The 21,445-nt window shown below is 33.2% G+C and overlaps 1 protein-coding gene across 2 annotated transcripts in view; it reads left to right on the top strand.

Annotated features, from left to right (window-relative positions):
• LOC106673401 (SCY1-like protein 2) overlaps positions 1-21,445 on the top strand; it is a 456,897-nt gene that overhangs the window by 166,362 nt on the left and 269,090 nt on the right. For both annotated transcript variants that reach the window (XM_024229052.1, XM_024229051.1), the window contains exon 3: positions 2,497-2,631. In XM_024229052.1, coding sequence (XP_024084820.1) covers positions 2,497-2,631 — 135 coding nt within the window. The remainder of the gene's footprint in view (positions 1-2,496; positions 2,632-21,445) is intronic.

Genomic DNA, 21,445 nt, shown 5'->3' with positions numbered 1-21,445 from the left:
GGACCAAAGCACTCTTTTTTTATGGATTCCAACACTTTCTAAACTCTTTTCTAGAATCTCACACTTCTTTCTGTCTCTCATCTACACGGATAATTTCTCGACTGATTATAAAATAGGTATGATGATTCTAATCGTGAAGATACTCTTTTATTTTCTCTCTAATCATAAAATTACAACATAGTCACTATGAAATACATTGAAATTTGCGATATGTAAAGATGTAGCGAAGAATCTTATAGAAAAACTTTTAAATTTTTTCGGTGATATTAAATTATATATTTTATTCACTAGTTTTCGTGGTGTTCTTGACCAATTAATATCATTCAATTAATTAAAGGTTTGTAGTTGAGATGAAAAAGTAAGTGTCACGAGCGGGATTCGAACCCACGACCTTCGGCTTGATACGCCGCTACTCTACCACTTGAGCTATCGTTCCACTCGAGGTCACAAGTCACAATAGCTCAAGTGGTAGAGCAGCGGCGTATCTAGCCAAAGATCGTGGGTTCGAAACCTGCTCGTGGCACTGACTTTTTTATCTCAACTAAAAACCTTAATTAATTGAATATATATTTTATTATCTGCTGTATTCAAAACAATATTCAAAGCTACCAACTCATTATAAGGAGCCAAGGATTCTTTCTAATCGGAGAAAAAGCCATCATTTTCTGTTATATTACATCAAAATTTTACAGAAAACAATACTGGGGCAGCATAACTTAACAACAAACAAATAAAGAGAAAAATCATTCAATTTGTCAATAACTCTATGCAAGTGAGGAGTTCATCTTTTATTGATGTACTTAGACAACCTTGTGGAATTATCATTTTATTATATTGAAACAGAAATGAAATTAAATTTACTAAACAAAATATATTTTGCAGGCTACAAGTTTAACTTTAATATCAAATAACAGTGGTTTTTGAGAGAAAAGTTGCTCAATTGCTCAATGTGTCCCACCTAATTGAATGGTGTCATTCCTTGGCTCCATATAAGAAGCGAGAAGGAATGCTGCCCAATACGATAATTGTTCTCGAGTCCAAGAAACATTGGGTATTATGTGTAACTTAATCGTGTGAGGATGACCGTTCTTCTACTCGGTCACATATCGACAATGCTTTTAATATGCGAAACAATAATTGTTTCATATGCAATACATGTCAAGTGTAAACAAATAGCATTAGTAATGGAATACGAAAGGAAATTATATCATAAAATTTAAATTCACTATTTTCGTGGTCCGCTTGACCAATTAATATGTTACAATGAATTAAGGTTTTTAGTTGAGATGAAAAAAAGTTAATGGCACGAGAGGGATTCGAACCCACGACCTTCGGCTAGATACGAAGCTGCTCTACCACTTGAGCTCTCGTGACCTCGATCCACTGGGACACTAACTTCCCATCTCAACCCCTCCTTTTGAATTTTTTTTAATCTCAACTAAAAACCTTAGTGAGTTTAATGATTTAAAATGAAGTATACTTCACTTAAGCTCTCCGTGGCCATTTCATTTGTCGTCGAGAATCCAATCCGATTACACGACATTTGAAAAATGGCAAAAGGAGGGAAAACTCATAATGTGGGGTTGAGATGGGGAGTTGATGTCCGAGTGGATCGATGTCACGATAGCTCAAGTGGTAGAGCAGCGGCGTATCTAGCCGAAGGTCGTGGGTTCGAATCCCTCCCGTGCCATTAACTTTTTTTCATCTCAACTAAAAACCTTAATTAATTGTAACATAAAATTTAAAATATTTCCATTAATTTAATTTTGTGATAAAATGTTTTATGATCTAAGTTTTTGGTTAGTTTTGAGAACTAAAATATCAATTATTTTTTATGACTTATATTTCGATCGCCATGCATTTCGGTCTACGTCCATGGTGCCTTTTCAAAATTGTTATTTTGGCTCAATAGAACTTCTAGTTCCCAAAAACAACCAACAACCTAGATTATACAATTTAACGTTGTGATATGTAACAAACTTTGTTTTTGTTATTATTAAGCTAAAAGGGAAATATAAATTTATTTTTGTGTGGTGTTTAGTGACTGTTCCTTAATGATTATTTGGAGGTCGTGAGATGCGGTCTGGTGAGAAGTAGGTTTTAGAAAAACAGTTTTTTTTATCGGGCCAACGTTTCGATCTTTATTGAGATCATCTTCAGGGCTCAAAGTGTTTTTGTTCCGTGTAGATGTGTCATTCTTGTCTATCGTGTTGAGAGTGCCCGACAGACATGAATGACACATCTACACGGTAAACAAGCATTTTGAGCCCTGAAGATGATCTTAAAAAAGATCGAAACGTAGAAGCACGATAAAGAAAATGTTTTTCTAAAAACTACGTCACACCAGACCCCATCTCACGACCTCCAAATAATTAGGTGTCATATTCCTGTCATTTTTTACTTGATTTTTTTAATATTTGTAATTCTTATATTAATCTTTTTTTAAGTAAACTCAATCAAGCAATACTAACTGTTTTTTTTCCGTTTTGATTTCAGGAAGTTTCTGTGTTCGTGTTTGAAAAAAAGTGTGCGGAAAAGCTCCACAAGCCTAAACGGAAAGAGACCGTTACGGAATTATTACGGGAAAGCGTTAGGCGGTTGGAGAGATTCAGGCATGCCAAGATTCTACAGGTGGGTAGGCTTTTCAACCCTCCCCTCGCCCTGCTTCTTCCACAGGCTCAACCCCGTAAAAGTTTTAATTTGATTTTCTTAATAACGTCCCCGGATTTATACGTATATTTAAGCTTAGGGAGTCAACTTAATTTCCACCCGGACAAATGAGTTAAAAACTTTTATATTTTTCTTTCTCAAATTATAAATGAATATTTTGTCTCATTTTTAAACAAAAGATAAATTTCTGTTAAAATTTATAAATGCTTTTATAATGATGTGGTAATTTTCTGCTTTTATAATCGTCTGACACAAGGTTTATGGGTTGACATGTTCTTTGATATACTTATCTTTTGTAAAATGACACTGGGGTATTCACAATCTTTGTGTTAACCCTGTTAACTCTGTTAGGTCCTGTTAGATCGAGACAAATAATGAAATAGACTTGTAAGAAACGGCTAGTGAACTACTACTCGATGTAACTAGCCAGGGCTAAAATTAGATGTTAGGTCGAAAATGTAGTCACATTACTATCCGTTAGGGCGTAGGTAACCAATATGGCAGCCATAACATTAACAGCTGTTTTTTGTTTACATGTATTTTTATTTATAACTACTCTTTAATTGAATCAGAACATTACATTTCTTTTGTTAATTTCTGGCCTTTTCTTATATTTTCATTCATAACAGATATATCCATAACCTATAAAGTTATAGTATTTTAGACGATAGGATAGAGGTTATGTCGGTAAGAATTGAAGTGTGTCATTTGTTAGTACTTTTCGAGTGCATAGATAGTATTTTGAATGAAATAGTAAATTAATTTTCCTTTTTTATTATCTTCTGGCATCACACAATTTAAAACAAAAGAAAACCAAAACAAACAAAAACCTTCCAAGATTGTTATGGCTTTATTTTTAGTTCTACTTATCGCCACGCGCAGCGAAAGAAGGGTGCGTTCTCGATCTTACTGGACATTTCTCTATTCGAGTTAACACGAGGTAACATCTTACAAACATCGTGAATAACCCTATATTCCTCATTTTTACTTCCGGCTAGTATCCCATTCCGACTGACGTTGAAACTGACCTGTTTATATGGCATATTTGGCGTCCATTGTTTACTAATAAAGCACATTTTCTTGAAGACATTATGATCTGACAAATCGATTAAGTTTTCTTCCCATCCACTTCGTACCATGGCCACTGTCAAAACCAATTGAGGTTCCTGAAAGATTAATGAATGGAAAAAATAACTTTGTTTTCAAAAAGACAAAACTGTTTTACAACGGTCTCGTTTTCTAAGGGGAGGGAATATGTTTAATTATGTTTAAATTCAATTTATTGTAGTGCATCTACTCTTTGCTGATTATTCCTTGCCAGTTAAATTAATACTTCTTTAATTAGTAAAATACAACTTAAAGGATTTGGTCAATTGGGAATAGCTCTTGCCATTACTTGACTCGTGGCCACGGAGAGCTTTAGTGAAGTATACTTCATTTAAATTCATTAAATTCACTAATTTCGTGGTCCGCTTGACCAATTAATATATTACAAGTAATTAAGGTTTTTAGTTGAGATAAAAAAGTCAATGGCACGAGCGGGATTCGAACCAACGATCTTCGACTAGATAAAAAGCTATCCGTTCTCGCTTTCCTGTCGCTACATGGAGGGGAGTGCCTGGACATAGTTTGTTGTTATAAATAATGAAGTGAGTATGATGGTTAAACTTGTCTATGCCAAAAAATGCATTTTAAAAAACAAAATGTTTAAAATATAAACGAGCAATTACGTTTATTGCGAAATAGTTATTTCATTGTTAGATAAACAGTTATGTCGAAAAGTACCCTTCAAAATATAAACCTTCGTTTCAATACATTTATTTTACCATTCATCCAAGAATACAAGACATTCGTATTTATTAGTGAACCTGTTATAGGTAAAACAATGGTAGCTTTATTTCCGTTTTAAGGCTGAAAAGAAAATCGACTAAAACAGCTTCTTAACGTCGGGGATTTAAGCCGGGTGAGGCAACACGGTAATCCTTTTGCGGTCTTTTTGCGGCACTTACGTAATCCGTTCCATCAAAGCGGTCTACTTTCCTTGTAATATCGCATAATGTATGTCAAACGGTTGGATTTTAAATTCAGATTGTGAAACGTTTTAATTATGATGCAAGGTGCAGCAAGAAATCATCGCATTGTAGACGTCTGTAACATGCGTGTGCAGATTTAACTTGTACAATTCAGCAATCCGTTCCTCAATGTTAATCCAAAACTAGAATTATTTCGAATTTGTTGTCACATTTTTTTTTCACTCACGTAATGTTGTGATTTTGTTGATCATTAAAAAAAGGATGACAGTGAAAATATCAGAAACAGCGGAAATCCTGAAAAAGGCTGTTATGCAGGGTTTCGTTTGTAGATGGCTGGGATGAATTTGTCTTGAATAGAAAACGTTAAAAAATGTGTATTTACTATTGGTAAGTCTACATGAAAATTTCTATATGTCAAAAAATATACAGGGTTACAGTAAAACTTTAAAATTTAAAGACCTTGCCTTAACTTCCGACTCATCGTTTTTCAATATTTAAATTCACTAATTTCGTGGTCCGCTTGACCAATTAATATATTACAATTAATTAAGGTTTTTAGTTGAGATAAAAAAGTCAATGGCACGAGCGGGATTCGAACCCACGATCTTCGGCTAGATACGCCGCTGCTCTACCACTTGAGCTATCGTGACCTCGATCCACTCGGACCTCCCATCTCAACCGCACCTTTTGAATTTTTCCCTCCTTTTTGCCATTTTTCAAATCTTTTTCACTATTTTTTAAATCCATTATATTTAGTGGTCTGATTGATCAAATTACTTATTTCAATTACTTCATCTTTTTATGTAAGGTTTTGGTTGAAATGAAAAAGTCAGTGTCACGATTGGGATTCGAACACACGACCTTCGGTAGCCGCAGAAAGTTGGTTCGAATTCTGCTCGTGACACTGACTTTACCATTTCAACCAAAACCTTACATGAAAAGATGACGTATTTTTTAAGTTGAAATCAATGCCGCAATCCGACTATCAATTGATAAAAAAAAACGGAGTACAACAACTAGTATTCTTTTTGGAAAAAACATAATTTTATTTGCTATTTGTTTAATAATTAAACAAATAATTATTGTTATGGTTAACAATTATTGTTCTCACTTCTTGTTTATTGCATGCTTTTAAAAAAAATTGTTAAACATAATGTCTAATTGACAAATTAAATTAAACAAAAGGTCTCATGAAGAGGGTTGCAACCTGCATTTTATGTTCGGGCTGCCTACACTGGTTTAAAGTGTAAAGACCCCATTTAACCACCCTTATTGGGTGTCAATTATGCTTAAGTATCATACGTCGTTGTTGCAGAGAAACATCTAGTACAATTAGTAAAATCTCCCTCAAGAAATTTACAAACTGAACTCTAATTAAATTAATTCGGATGAGATAGGAATCAGTTAATTTATTTTAGTGAAGGGTACACAAAATATTGATGCTGCAAACCTCTTCGTTCCGAACACAGTACAAAATTCGGCAGTTTTCTTCTGATTAAGTAGTAACTTTTGATTTTCACGGTTATTTATTATGTGTAGCGATTAGTGACCGTTAGTCAATGATTATTCAGAAATCGTGAGATGCGGTCTGGTGTAATGTAGGTTTCAAAAAAACATTTTCTTTGTCGTGCCAACGTTTCGATCTTTATTGAGCCCTGAAGATGATCTCAATAAAGATCGAAACGTTGGCTCGATAAAGAAAATGTTTTTCTGAAACCTACATCACATCAGACCGCATCTAACGATTTCTGAATAATCAATTATTTATTATTGTAGAATTTTTTTCAAAGAAATCGACATTTCCACACTGGAGGCCTGTCATAATCACACTTTTGAAAAATATTGAACAGCATACTCACTCCACCATTTATCATTTCTATGTCAAAATCAGTTCCCGAAGACCGAAATGCAGTGACAATTGATGGAGCATTTTTTATGAGGTCAGAACATGCTAGTTTGATCCAGAATCCCTAGGGAGACAGTTTTTGGAATTTATAGGCTATCTGTTTGGCATGAGTTAATTGCTCTGATAAATTCTATTTTTTTATTCTCACGCTTATCATAGGCTATCAGTCTTTTAGTAGATGGCTATTCAGACCTTTGGAGACACCCTAATGTTTGTCTTGTGCACTTCTTAAAAAAAATATTTGTACTTTACTGAGTTGGGTGTTCAAGCTTTCACGAAAAAACCGCCCCGAAATCGATCATCGACCTGATAGTTGACCTATAAAACAGAAAGACTGTGGAAGGGTCCCACCCCACCGAGAGCTCGAGGCGATTTGTAGAATGTTATAAAGCCGCTCCTCTTTCGCAAGAAGCAAATTAATATGGTCTGTCCAATTTGAACTGGAGTTAATCTGAAGCCCATATCTGAGGATTTGACTGGGGACGTATAATGGCCCATTTGAATATTATCAGTCATTCTACGGTTTCGGTTTCTCGTATATGGGCGTAAGGGTTCTGAGAGATTTCTCGACCCTTTAAATACAACCATTTTTGTAGTTCTGGAATGAAATTCACCAATTTATCCCAGCATTCCGACGTTTTCCTTTTATGTGTACAAATAAGCCAACTGGACAGTACGGACATTATTGGGGACAATATACTACAAGTCAGCAACATACTGGGCAGAGCTGACACCTCTCCTTTTGGATGATCTGAAGAGACCTTTGAGCTCTCCGGTCGCACTTAATTGTAATGTATTAATTGGTCAAGCGGACCATGAAATTAGTGAATTTAATGAACTAAAATGAAGTACATTTCACTAAAGCTCTCCGTGGCCATTTCATTTGTCGTCGAGAATCCAATCCGATTACACGACATTTGAAAAATGGCAAAAAGGATGGAAAACTCATAAGGTGGAGTTGAGATAGGAAGTTGATGTCCAAGCGGATCGAAGTCACTTGAGCGTGGTACAGCAGCGGCGTATCTAGCTGAAGATCGTGGGTTCGAATCCCGCTCGTGCCATTAACTTTTTTTCATCTCAACTAAAAACCTTAATTAATTATTTATAATTATCGGAAGCCTTACCCTGCTTTTTGATCGGGATAACTACTGTATCTGTCCAGCTATCTGTTGTTTTCCTTGTCCATAAATGTTGAATCGACAACATATATCATAGAAGTGTTTCTATCACAGGATGTGGATTGTACCAAATCCTATTACATTGAATTTGGTCGAAGTTTGGCGCTTTGTTCCTTGACTTTTTAAAGCTCCATTCAGCTCAATCATCATGAAATATCTATCAATTTGGCATCCAATGACTGTTCCGAGCCTTCCCAACCTAAGCCATTGCTTGGTCCAGCAGTACACGCAAGGTTAATGACACTACAGGCCACTGTCCGAAAAGGATGGAAACAGGTGAACTAACTCGCACATTCTTCAAGGTCATCAGACTATTCCAAAATAAATTAGCTGGCGTGTTTTTATTGAAGAAAGAACAAAAGTTTTCCAAAAAGAGGGATTCCATATAGTTGATAACATTATAGATTTGTATGTAAATTTTATTTTTGGCACCAGCTGGTACAACTTGTTCTTAATAAAATTATAACAACAATAACAAATAAATAAAATTTAAAAATAATACAATAATTATAACTATTATTTTAATATAATAATAATAATAATCAACCTCAACTGTAGGTGTATACCTCATTATAGGTTTGTTTGCAGTTAAACTTTAAAGCGTCATAGTTACGGAATGAAGAATTGGACTTATGCTCTTTAAACCCACTGTGGGGTTTAGTGAGCAGTAGATAATGATAAAATGGAACACACATTAGACAAACTAGTGAGCATATAAAGTACTATGGAAGGTTATTAGTCGCTTAGACGCATCCAAAGTAGGATATCTTAATGTAGATCAGTTTATGGAAATCATGCCAGTAATCAGAAACTATTCCTGTAAGCAAATCAAGAAATACAGGTTCCAAATATTGGGTGAAGGGTTGGTGGAATGCAGAACGTGATACAACTGTAAAAAAAATGCTTATAAAGAGTTGATTATTTGAAGATCGTGAGCTGTGCGGTCTGATGTGATGTAAGTTTTAGAAAAACATTTATCATGATATTACGTTCTTTTCACATCCTACATGTATTTGTAAAATTTAAACAATATTTATAAATCCCAGGCCCTGAAGATGATCTCAATAAAGATCGAAACGTTGGCACGACAAAGAAAATGTTTTTCTAAAACCTACGTTACACCAGACCGCACCTCACGATCTCCAAATAATCAGTTTCTATAATATTGGCCTAGATTAAATAGAAACTATTAAATTCCAAAATTAGATAAGTTTCCACTCTTTAATACATTTTTTTATTAATATTTAAAAAAAAATTGTGTAAAAACCAGTTTGCTTATATGTTAGCCATTGTAATTATATAAAATATTAAATAATACATAAATGATAAAAATAAACAAATAATCCTTGATAAATTATAACTTATTTTTCTAATGCCATTACTCTTCTCATCTTTGCACTCGATCCGTTTGTCTTGTTTGCATTTCAACAAAAAAGTTCTCTGATTGATTTGATTCAAGTTTCTTCTCATTGTTGGCGATTCCTTCAGTATACTCTTTGCTTGGTATCCATATATAGACGGAAGCAGTAGGAGCCAATCGCGTAGTCAATCGCTTGCCATCTTGGGATAGGGAGATATCAGATGTGATATCGACAGCCGATTTCCTGAGGGAAAGCATGCTTTCACCTAGAGCTCTTGAACTTACAAGGAGTGAAGGAGTTTACCACGTCTCGGATAGGAGAACCATGTCAGCTTTCCTTTTGACTTCTAGATGTCCTATTTTCGCCCTAATCAATCGCGCTTTGTATAGTAATGCATCGTATGCAAGTTAGATTTATGAATTTAGAGCGAAAGAGGTAAGGTCATTATATAACATTTCCGAAACAATTTTACGATTATTAAGCATCCTTTAAAACGGGAAACATTTTTTTTCGCGCCCGGTGCTGCACCTCAAGATTCATAACACTAATGTATTTTATATGTACATACGTGTGTATAAAATGTTTAACATGTTAGCAAATATAAGAAAGCGAAGAAAGGAAAATATATGTTCTCGAATATTTTTGCTGTTACGTGTTAAAAAGTGTACAATTTTACGTCTTAGTGTCTATTTCAACAATTTTTAACTTTTATGTCATTACATATGAGAAATTAAAAGATATAACAAAAAAATGCTCAAGCGTTTTATATCATTTCTTCCATTAGTTGATATTTACAGAGGTTTGTGATATTAAGAGTAAATTATAAGGATCTGATTTTCGACAAAAACCAGAGAAATTTGGAAAAATAAAATTTTGAAAGAAAATAATAATAAATTCACTAATTTCGTGGTCCGCTTGACCAATTAATATGTTACAATTAATTAAGGTTTTTAGTTGAGATAAAAAAAAAATGGCACGAGCGGGATTCGAACACACGATCTTCGGCTTGATACGCCGCTGCTCTACAACTTGAGCTATCGTGACCTCGATCCACTCGGACACTAACTTCCCATCTCAACCCCTCCTTTTGAATTTATTTTTATCTCAACTAAAAACCTTAGTGAATTTAATGATTTAAAATGAGATCATTAAAGCTCTCCGTGGCCATTTGATTTGTCGTCGAGAATCCTATCCGATTACCCGCCGTTTGAAAAATGGCAAAAAGGAGGGAAAATTCAAAAGGGGGTTGAGGTGGGGAAGTTAGTGTCCGAGTGGATCGAAGTCACGAGAGCTCAAGTGGTAGAGCAGCGGCGTATCTAGCCGAAGATCGCGGGTTCGAATCCCGCTCGTGACATTGACTTTTTTATCTCAACTAAAATCCTTAATTAATTGGAAAATAATAGTGTTATTTCTTAAAATTTTGTATTCAGGTAAAGGTAGAATCGTACGAACATAGATTTTATATACTGGCAAAAACTTTGAACTTATTTTACAATGACATGAAAATGAAAAAATGAGCTAATTTTAAAAAACAGTGCATTATTATCGACGTAGCAAGAAGTTTAAAATGTTTCTATTTGAATTAATATTCCCTCGACCGTCGCCTCCTCTTCTAAGTGAGAAAATGACGCATTTCTAAAATTCCAGCTTGTCTAATTCGAAAATATTTCATTTTCAATTTTTCATTCAATTATTCTCTAAGGCGTCGGATGAACAGTTTTAACGATTTTTTTAGTGATAACTAGCTCGAACAATATTATGCAGTGTCTTAAACTTACCAAATAAATGTGTGGTGATTAGTGACCATTAATCGATATTTATTTAGAAATCGTGTTTAGATATTTAGAAATATTTTGAAAAGTTTATATAACTTTATTTGGTAATTTATTTAGAAATCGTGAGATGCGGTCTGGTGTGATGCAGGTTGATCTAAACGTTGGCACGATAAAGAAAATGTTTTTCTGAAACCTATATCACACCAGACCGCATCTCACGATTTCTAAATAAATTACCAAATAAATATAAACTTTTAAAAATAAAAACTTAGACGGAAAACTTGAAACTCCGATCAGATAAAATAATTTTTATTAAGCAATGTTAATGATTTTATGAAATATTTAACTAGAATGAAAAATTATGGGCGAAACATTAATACATGAGATGACCATGGTGGTCGAGACGTTGGCGAATCTGACATTCTTATTTACCAAGTTAACGATTCTGAGTTCGAATCACGGCATAGCACATGAAATTTTATTAAAGAAGAATTAGCAAAAGTAGTGTAAATCCGTTTGATACTTCGTCCACGACATACAAAGTGTGCTTGGACGTTAAACCTTTCTCTATCACATGGGATTTCTTTACGCAAATAACTACAAAGTAAAAGAGAAAATTAATATATAGTAATTTTTTCAGATGATGAGAACTTTATGAAGCCGCAAAAGACCGTGTATGTTTATAGCAGAGTAATTTTTTATTACATTGCATTTTTTAATTTCAACGGAAGATGTAAAGCTAAGAAGCATATTTTAGTTAGTCTGTAAGCCAATGGTGATCGAAATTGCTCCCATGGTCGAGACGGAAAAGCAATCTGTTAAATAATCTGATAAATCTACATTAGCAGCTGAATACATATCATAAAGTGATCAATATTTTCAAGCATTTGACAGAGAATAAAGAGACACAGTAACTGATTATGCAAAAAAAAAAATAGAGCCTTACATTTAAAAAAATGTTGACCACCGGGTCGGTTAACGCGCTAATTTATTCCAATTATAATTGCACCAAGAGATTGTCTGTTACAAATTTTTCTTGGAACCGTACTGATCCAAAATATGTTTTTCACCTTCGTTTTAATAGGGATATAAAAGTTAATTAAAATTTATTAATTAGAATGTATTCCCTGTTTATTGACACACGGTTAATTTCACATGAAATGATTTTATTTCTTTCTAACTTATATCATTGTTGAATTGAATGAAACACAAATTTTTTTATATAACATACATTTTATTTGCTTAAGTATTTCGGACCAGGTCCGTGGTCCCTTTTCAAAGCCGTTATTTGATCTAAATATAACACCTTGCATATCATGGTTTCCTTTAAGCGACTGATACTATTAAAAGTGGTTGGTATGGCTTTTCTATGACACCGTAATACAAAATCCACCTTAAGTCCTCGTTATTAACCAACTAACTTTTAAGATCAAAGCTCTTTGAAATCTGATCACAAACGGAACATCGGGCCTTTAATTGGACATTATAGGTGCAATTAACTATTGTCCCAACTACTTTACTTTTTAAAATTTATTTTGTTATTATTTACACTGTATGATGATTAGTGACCGTTAATCGTGAGATGCGATCTGGTGTGATGTAGGTTTCAGAAAAACATTTTCTTTATCGTGCCAACGTTTCGATCTTTATTGAGATCATCTTCAGTGCCTGGGATTTACAAACATTGTTTACATTAAATTCACTAATTTCGTGGTCCGCTTGACCAATTAATATATTACAATTAATTAAGGTTTTTAGTCGAGATAAAAAAGTCAATGGCACGAGCGGGATTCGAACCCACGATCTTCGGCTTGATACGCCGCTGCTCTACCGCTTGAGCTATCGTGACCTCTATCCACTCGGACACCAACTTCCCATCTCAACCGCACCTTTATTGTTTATTGTTTACATTTAACAAATAAATGTAGGATGTGGAAAAAAGTGAAATTATACAATGCAAAATATATTTTTTTGTATTCAATCAAAGTATTTCTACTCACTCAAAGTGTTTGTCTTCTGTGTATTTATTATTTACACTTGCGAAAATTGGTTCGCTAGTGTCGCTATATTAAAAAATGTAGTGGCTCCTGCGAATTGGCTTTGATAATTCTTACTGACACTTAAGAGGTTTTAAAGGTTTCTGACGGGGCATTGGTGTCGATAACGGGCGTCGATACGGCACTAATCTCGATAAGGTAAAGGTACCGGGTTCGAACCCAGCGACCCTGCATTCAACTCCGTCACACTTACCAATGACATTTATTCAAAACAGACCGGCAAAGAGTCCGTACTACTTGATACTTGACTTGATAAAAAATAATAGAATTTGAAAAAGATTCAGTAATGAGAGTTCGTGTGACAGGATAAACGTTTGTGATTTCTTGTCACATTTTTGTTGCTGGATAAGTCACTGTAAATTTTACAATAGAAGCACTGGAAAATTTGAAGCTTTGACCTTTGGCTGAAACCATGTTCGATGAAGTATGTCCAAATTGGTTTCTGAATGGTGATATAAATTATTTGATTTAAACATAATATTTATATAGTAATGCATGATGTCGACACAAATAATGCAAAAATAGAGTAACTCTCACATGGAAAAGACGGAAAAAGGCAAAGGGAATGAGAGACAGACTTTAGGAAGGACCTAAGTAGATTTTCATATCGGATTTCCTTCCTTAGAACTCAATCGATTGGAAAAGATGAACGAAATATATTCCATTTAACACTCAGGAGATATAATAACATTACTGCAGAAATAATTACGTTCGTTTAATGTTTGTGCCATCTGTGACGGCTCGTGGTTTACCGAAATGGTTAAAAGAACGAGAATTAACATTCTCCGTTTCTGATTGCGTTTTAACTAAATTAAAACGAAAGCTCTCGATTTCTGCTTTTTCGGCGGGAAATTAATGACTGTGGGAATTGGTTTACGTCGAAATTTATTATCAATGACAGCGCCCAACTCCAGGGATTTACGCCCGTCTACCTGCTGACTGCAGCCTTTCTCGGAAATTGCTGTTAGGTGTTTTTAACAATGTGTTATTAACCACTTACATCCAACTTTTCAACCATTTATTAATGTGCATTAGCTTTGTGTAAGACAAAGTATAAACCTCGGAATATTTATGTTTGGAACATTTCCTTTGCTGAAATCATAAAATGATATATTAATGAAATATAAATAAATTGGATAAAAAATTATTTGTGATATGTGGTGATTAGTGACCGTTAATCGATATTTATTTAAAAATCGTGAGTTGCGGTCTGGTGTCCCAGGCCCTGAAGATGATCTCAGTAAAGATCGAAACGTTGGCACGATAAAAAAAAAATGTTTTTCTAAAACCTACATCACACCAGACCGCATCTCACGATTTCTAAATAAATAATTATTTGTGATCTTGAAAGTGCTTCTTTTTACAATAATCAGTCTGACAAAAATACCTCAGGTTTTAACCATATTGATTATAAACAAATAAATGGTCAGGCAACGGATGAGCAGACGATGAGGCGAAAGCGAGATAGCTCAAAATCCATACCTGTCGCGATACAACTCGCTGGGGCTAAAAAAGCAATAAAGAATATGGTAAAAAAAATGTGGCGGCGTCAGTGGATTGAGTCTGATGAAGAGCTCGAATGGTGGGTTGGTGGCCCGTAGAGAATCTAAACCGCAGAACAAGGATCTTCCTCATACGACTCAGTAATTATCACACAGACACTTAATTATTTTGCCCCAAAACCCCGGCACATGCAGAGCTAGCACAATATGTCCCACATAATTGAAATGTGTCGTTCCTTAGATTCATATAAACAGCGAATACGAATAGCCTATATAAGAATTGGGATCCAGACTGGCAGCAAATTTTAGGGTCCCCTATTCCGATTTCTGGAGGAAACTGACATTCTGTATATATAATTTATTGCAGGTAATCATATTGTTGTTTATAGACTACATTCGGTGAAGATTCTTTAATTCTTTCGTGAGAATGTATTTATACGCGTGAACTTGTCTGTAGTACAAATGTGCTGCCCTCTACTATCCTACTTGGGCAAAAGTTATGTAAATAAGATAAAACGTATTAAGAATGATTGTGTGTAGGTTAAAAGTATCAGCTTGTTTCATACGTTGGGGCTGAAATCATGCTGTTGATATCCCCTTGGGCCAACTTTGAAGTAGAAAGCCTAAAACCAACGTAGCCCGGACCATCACCAAAACACCGAAGTGGGTGAGCAAATGGTCGGTTCTTCAAAAATGTATGTGAAGATAAATTGAGCCTGTATAAATCAAAATAGTGTCCTTTGCTGTTGAATCGGAATTACAATTTTGAGAAAACTATTCCCTCAAATCAAATGCGTTTCTTTTCGCTCTTTAAATAAACCGTAGGAATTATTTTCTGATTTTGGACACACGGTAGACAAGGTTTCCTTTCTGAATCGCCCGGCTGATTTTCACTTGATCATAAGGGTTGACTAGGTACTTAGCAACACCGAACTCATACAAACTGGAAACTCGTAATATAAAAAATTTATCGGCGAAAAAATTTAAAAGGAAACTAGATAACATTAAAAGTGCCTACAAAACCGGTAAATACGGAAACTGTTTTGATTATATTCAACAATAAGACTGCCTAAATATGTCACAATTCACTACGTAGAAATGAAGTCGAAACATTGGTATAAATCTTTTTACTTAAGGTCTTGGTTGAAATGAAAAAGTTAGTGACACGAATGGGATTCGAACCCACGACCTTCGGCTCAATACGCCCTCCTCTGTTGTGATTTCGTTCCACTCGGACACCAACTCCCCACTCAACCTATAACCTATCGAATTTTCCCTCCTTTTTGCCATTTTTCAAAAGTTAGAGTAATCAGGATACGATTTTCGGCAAAATATGCAGTGGCCACGTATATATCAGTGAAGATATATTTCGTTTTACTTATTAAATCCATTGTATTTAGTGGTTTGATTGGCAAATTATTTTTTTCAATTAATTAATGTGAGTGGTTAAAGCACCGGCGTATTGAGCCGAATGTCGTGGGTTCGAATCGAAATATAATGGATTTAATAAGTAAAACGAAGTATACTTTCATTAAGAGCTCACCGACGCCATTTCATTTGTCGCCAAGAATCGAATCCGGATTACACGACATTTGAAAAATGGCAAAAAGGAGAACAAAATTGAAAGGTAGATTGAGATGGGGAGTTGGTGCTCGAGGGGATTGAAGTCACGATAGCTCAAGTGGTTAGAGCAGCGGCGTATTGAGCCGAAGGTCGTGGGTTCGAATGCCACTCGTGACACTAACTTTTCAATTTCAACCAAGACCTTACGTAAAAAGAATAATTAGTTGAAAGATGTTATTTGGTTAATCAGACCTCTAAATATAATGGATTGTTTTAAATGCTAATGACTGTAAAAAAACACTGCAAAATACGTTAAGATGTGCTCATGCCCGAAAAAAACTGTTACAAACCGGGCACAACAGTCAAATGATTTTATTGCGAGGAGGGTCATTCAGACTTCTCGAAAAAAGCCCTCGAACTTAAAATACATTTACAAAAAGTGTTTATAGTTTACCTCTCTGCCAGAGGTAGAACGGTTTTGTATTGAAATAGTAAAATGATACTAAACAAAAATCAAAACAAAGTAAAAAAAAATCAACGAATAATTAATCATTTTTATAACAATTTTCGTTTTTTGAACCTTAAAATAAATCGTATTTGAATTTTTTTCCGAGTACTACAATTACACTTGAGATCATAAGCAATCATAGAAAAGAAAATGAAAATTGTAGTGATATTGCTTAGAGACTTTTATTTTAATTCTTTGCTGATAGCAGTTTTTAAATATTTTTTTAAAATTATATTTTAGTTGGAACCAGCAAATTATTTACCTATCCTAAGTAAATATAAAAAACCTATATATATATTTTATAAACCTTTTATAACTCCAATTTAACTCTTTTTAAGGATAAATCAAATATTTTTCAAATTCTTATTAACGCTTTATAATTTTAAATTAAAATTATGAATCAATAAGAAAATTCATTACAATTAAAATTAAGAGCCATGAATATGAAATTAAATCTAAAAACAAATAATTATCCTTTGAATTTGAGATGTTTTTAAATATAAAATATTACACTTTCTAATGTTTTACCTTTCTCAAATTAAAATAAGATTTATTTATTTTATTTTTAATTTTATTTGTAATTATTTTCAAATTGCTTTAACAGCACAATTATTTTTATATTAATTAAGGATTTTAGTTGAGATAGAAAAGTCAGTGTCACGAGCAGGATTTGAACCCACGATCTTCGGCCAGATACGCCGCTGCTCTACCACTTGAGCTACGGTGACCTCGATCCACTCGGACGCTAACTTCCCACCTCAATCCCACATTTTGAATTTTCCCTCATTTTTGCCATTTTTCATTTGGTCAAGCGAACCACGAAAACTATTTAATTGAATTATTTTTATATTTACAAAAAACTCAAAAAAAATTTTGCCTTTATATTTACATTTATATGATATTTAATTTTAATTGAAATTAATTTTCGTATAGTCTCCTAAGATACCAATAATATTATGTTAAAAAAAAAATCACAAATATAGAGGAATTTTATTTACGTGCTTGTATTTTATATCATTTCTTAACTTTTTTATTATTTTAAATGAAAGGTTGATTTTTAACTAAAAATCTATACATAGTTAAAATGGGTTAATTGGAAATTAGAAACCTTATTGCAAAATTAATAAGTGTAAATTTCATGATAAAATCGGTAAATTTTATTAATTAATTAACTATAATTGATGTATTAGAAATTTAAAAGGGTTAATTTGAAATTAGTAAGGTGATTTTGAAGTTACAAGGGTTGCTTTAACGGAAAAAACCTATAATAGTGAAATATATGCAGAAAAAAGGAAGAAAGCCATCTTTAAAAAATATTTAATTTTCCTAAAACATATTTTTTCAGCTTGGTAAAATGTTGGGGTAGTCATAATTTTTGACGTGTAGCAATAAAAAAATCTAATAAAAATCGGTCATCATATTACTTTTTTTATTTCGTGTTTGACTAAAAATTTGGCTTACATGTCGTAAATTATGTTTTAAAAGATTGCACGGACAATGAAAGAAGGGGTCGTCTTTAGCTCCATTGATAGCCGTTCTATCATAGTCCGAAAATGATGGATCACTCCCAAGACCTGGTCAAGGTCTGTCAAAACCATCAAAACCATCATTAAAAAGTATATATGGTATTAATTACGTCTTTAACTATGCTTAGATTAGATTTAGCCTAAATTCCTACGGATAAATAAAACGATAAGTGTATGAATTAAATCTGTCAAACGAGTAAATTTTTGTCAATTGATCTTACACGTGCGATATTCGTAGTTGTGTGAACTTTTGCTCTCCAACCTGAGAAACGGATACACGTGCAAATGACGTTTAATTACCTCTCCCTCTTTTCAGTCAAGTCCCTTTTGCGTCATGTGATATAGGTAATTGAAAACTCTGTTTCTATACAAACAACGTTAAGCAAAATACTTCAAGGAAACTCAGTTACCAAGGTCTTGAATCAGAAAACGTTCTTTGAATTTGTTCAAGAATTATAGGGATTTTTGCAAATATGGCTAGGGTTGCTTTTAAAAATCTCTATTACAAATAAAAATTTATCAAAACCAATTTATCTTCTGTTATACGAAACCAGTCATAATAAATAATCAATTTATTGGATTTTAATTAGTAAAATAATCATTTAAAAATATATAATAAATCGATACCAAACAAATCAAATATATGTCGAACATATTACCGTTTTGTTACTCACTGATTGCAAATATCTCGGGGGCATTTCATCAACCCCAATAACACGATCGACAAAGACGGCTGTATGTGATACAGACCTGAAATTAATCACTGCCAATCCCGGGAGAAAGCCTCCTAAAGCCTCTCATGTATGAAACGTTACTTAAGCAATTAAATTTTCTCTCGTAAACTCCCGCCTAAGCAATAAGCTTCTCACGTCGACTCAAGAGTCAATTATGTTAAACTCAGCAGAAACTGTAGCAAGACATTGTTGTACTTAGGTTTAGACTTGTTATAGTTGATATTTGTTTGGGCAAATAGAGTGATGTTGAATGGGATAAAAAGTAAAATAGATGGAGAAAGTAGTAGTATGGTTTAAAATAGCTAGATGGACAAAAAAAAATAGGGAGATATTTTGTATATGTGTGTGCATAAGGACAAACATGAAGCCGGGAACACGCTTACCCGATGAAACGGTATGCGGCGCAAGTCCAAAGTCAAAATTTCCATAAGATTGTACTACCCCCGTGCACATATGCCCGATGCTATGCAACGCAAACCTACTCTCGCTACGCGATCCCCACTGTCCAGATTTTCGTCGGGTAGCATCGAGTACAGTCAAAGACAAAAGAACCTGACACTCATATTTTTATTCAAACTACATTATTGCCGGTATATTAATTAGAACATACTTATTTTAATATAAACAAAATTAACCGAGATTTACAATTCATTAGTTTTTATTTTAAAATTTTTTTAATGGTTTGGTAAAAAATTGATCAAAACCCAGGAATATAATTTTTGATAAAATGAATTGAACTATCAATTTATTACACGGTTTAGCTCATCAAATTTGACTAAAAATTTATTTTATGGTTTAGCTCATCAAATTTGACTAAAAATTTATTTTATGTTTGGCTCATACAATTATACCATTTTCGACGAGTTGCGTCAGAACAGGACACTCATATTTTCTGTTGTTTATTTAAAACTATGTATATGTAATTATTTTCGTTAGATTAATTACAACATGCTTATTTTAATATAAACTGAGAACAAAAATTTACCAAAAGTATTATGCACATTTATGCGACGTCAAGCGCACGTCACGTACAGTCACACAGCGTCTATCTCAAAACAGTATCACAATTGCAACGCTTCTTCTGTTTTTAAAGCATTAGATTGAGCAAAACCATGTAATAAATTGTTAGTTAAATTTTATGAGCACAACCGTGTAATAAAATGTTTGTTAAATTTTATTGGTTTAAATAAAGTTGTTACGTTCAATGCCGTGGAAAGAAATAAAAAAATAATAATGAAAAAAATGTTAATGAAACGTTAATAAAATAAATTTAAGAAAAATTCTAAATTAAAAAAATGACTTGCGAGATTTATAAGGGACTTACCACCTTCCTTCAGATAACGGCTGCAAGAGGCGTAGGGAGTAGGGCCCGATTCCCCTGACCTCGCCGCAGAATATCAGATGATTTCAGCTGGAAGAGATCGATGTAGAAGCGCAAAGGATTTTCGGAGATTCGCGTGATTTTGGATCTATTTTAATTTATAAAGGACAGAAACATACGAGATTAAAGCGATGTGTAAAGACACTTTCTTTCGTAGGAGTAGAGCAGGACTGGGACTGTAAAGAGGGTGTGAGTTGGATTAGAGATTACACTAATCCAAAATAAAGCATACTTCAAAAATAAGGTGGCTGGCGTCAACAAAGTTATTCCGGTGTTTTGATAAATTTTCTGCCTAACCATCATAATTCAATAATTTTTATAAAAACACATGAATTTTTGATCTCGTTTAATTTGGTTTATATTAAAATAAAAATGTTGTAATTAATACAACGATAAAATTACATATACATAGTTTGAACTAAACTACAAAAAATATGAGTGTCCTGTGCTGACGCTACTCGACGAAAATGGTGTAATTTTATGAGCAAAACTATGAAATAAATGGTTAGATAAATTTGATGAGCAAAACTGTGTAATAAATTTTTAGATAATTTAACTGTTTTAAATAAAGTTATTCCGGTGTTTTGATAAATTTTCTACCTAACCGTCATAATTAAATAATTTTATAAAAACTCATGAATTTTTGATCTCGTTTAATTTTGTTTATATCAAAAGAAAAATGTTGTAATTAATATAACTACAAAATTACATATACATAGTTCGAAATAATCTACAAAAAATATGAATGTCCTGATCTGATGCTACTCGACGAAAATGGTGTAATTTTATGAGCAAAACCATGAAATAAATTGTTAGATAAATTTGATGAGCAAAACCGTGTAATAAATTTTTAGATAATTTAATTGTTTTAAATAAAGTTATTCCGGTGTTTGATAAATTTTCTACCTAACCATCATAATTAAATATTTTTATAAAAACTAATGAATTTTTGATCTCGTTTATTTTGGTTTATGTAAAAATAAGAATGTTGTAATTAATATAACTACAAAATTACGTATGAATTACATGAATTACATTTGAAATAAACTACAAAAAATATGAATGTCCTGATCTGATGCTACTCGACGAAAATGGTCTAATTTTATGAGCAAAACCATGAAATAAATTGTTAGAGAAATTTGATGAGCAAAACCTTGCAATAAATTGTTAGTTAAATTCATTATATTAAAAATGGTATTCCGGTGTTTTGATCAATTTTCTTTCAAACTATTAAAATTAATTTTAAAAAAA

The sequence above is a fragment of the Cimex lectularius genome, unplaced genomic scaffold (assembly GCF_000648675.2).
Source record: "Cimex lectularius strain Harlan isolate CLEC.00 unplaced genomic scaffold, Clec_2.1 scaffold123, whole genome shotgun sequence".
Classification (NCBI taxonomy): domain Eukaryota; kingdom Metazoa; phylum Arthropoda; class Insecta; order Hemiptera; family Cimicidae; genus Cimex; species Cimex lectularius.
This window is presented reverse-complemented; position numbering and strand designations above follow the sequence as displayed.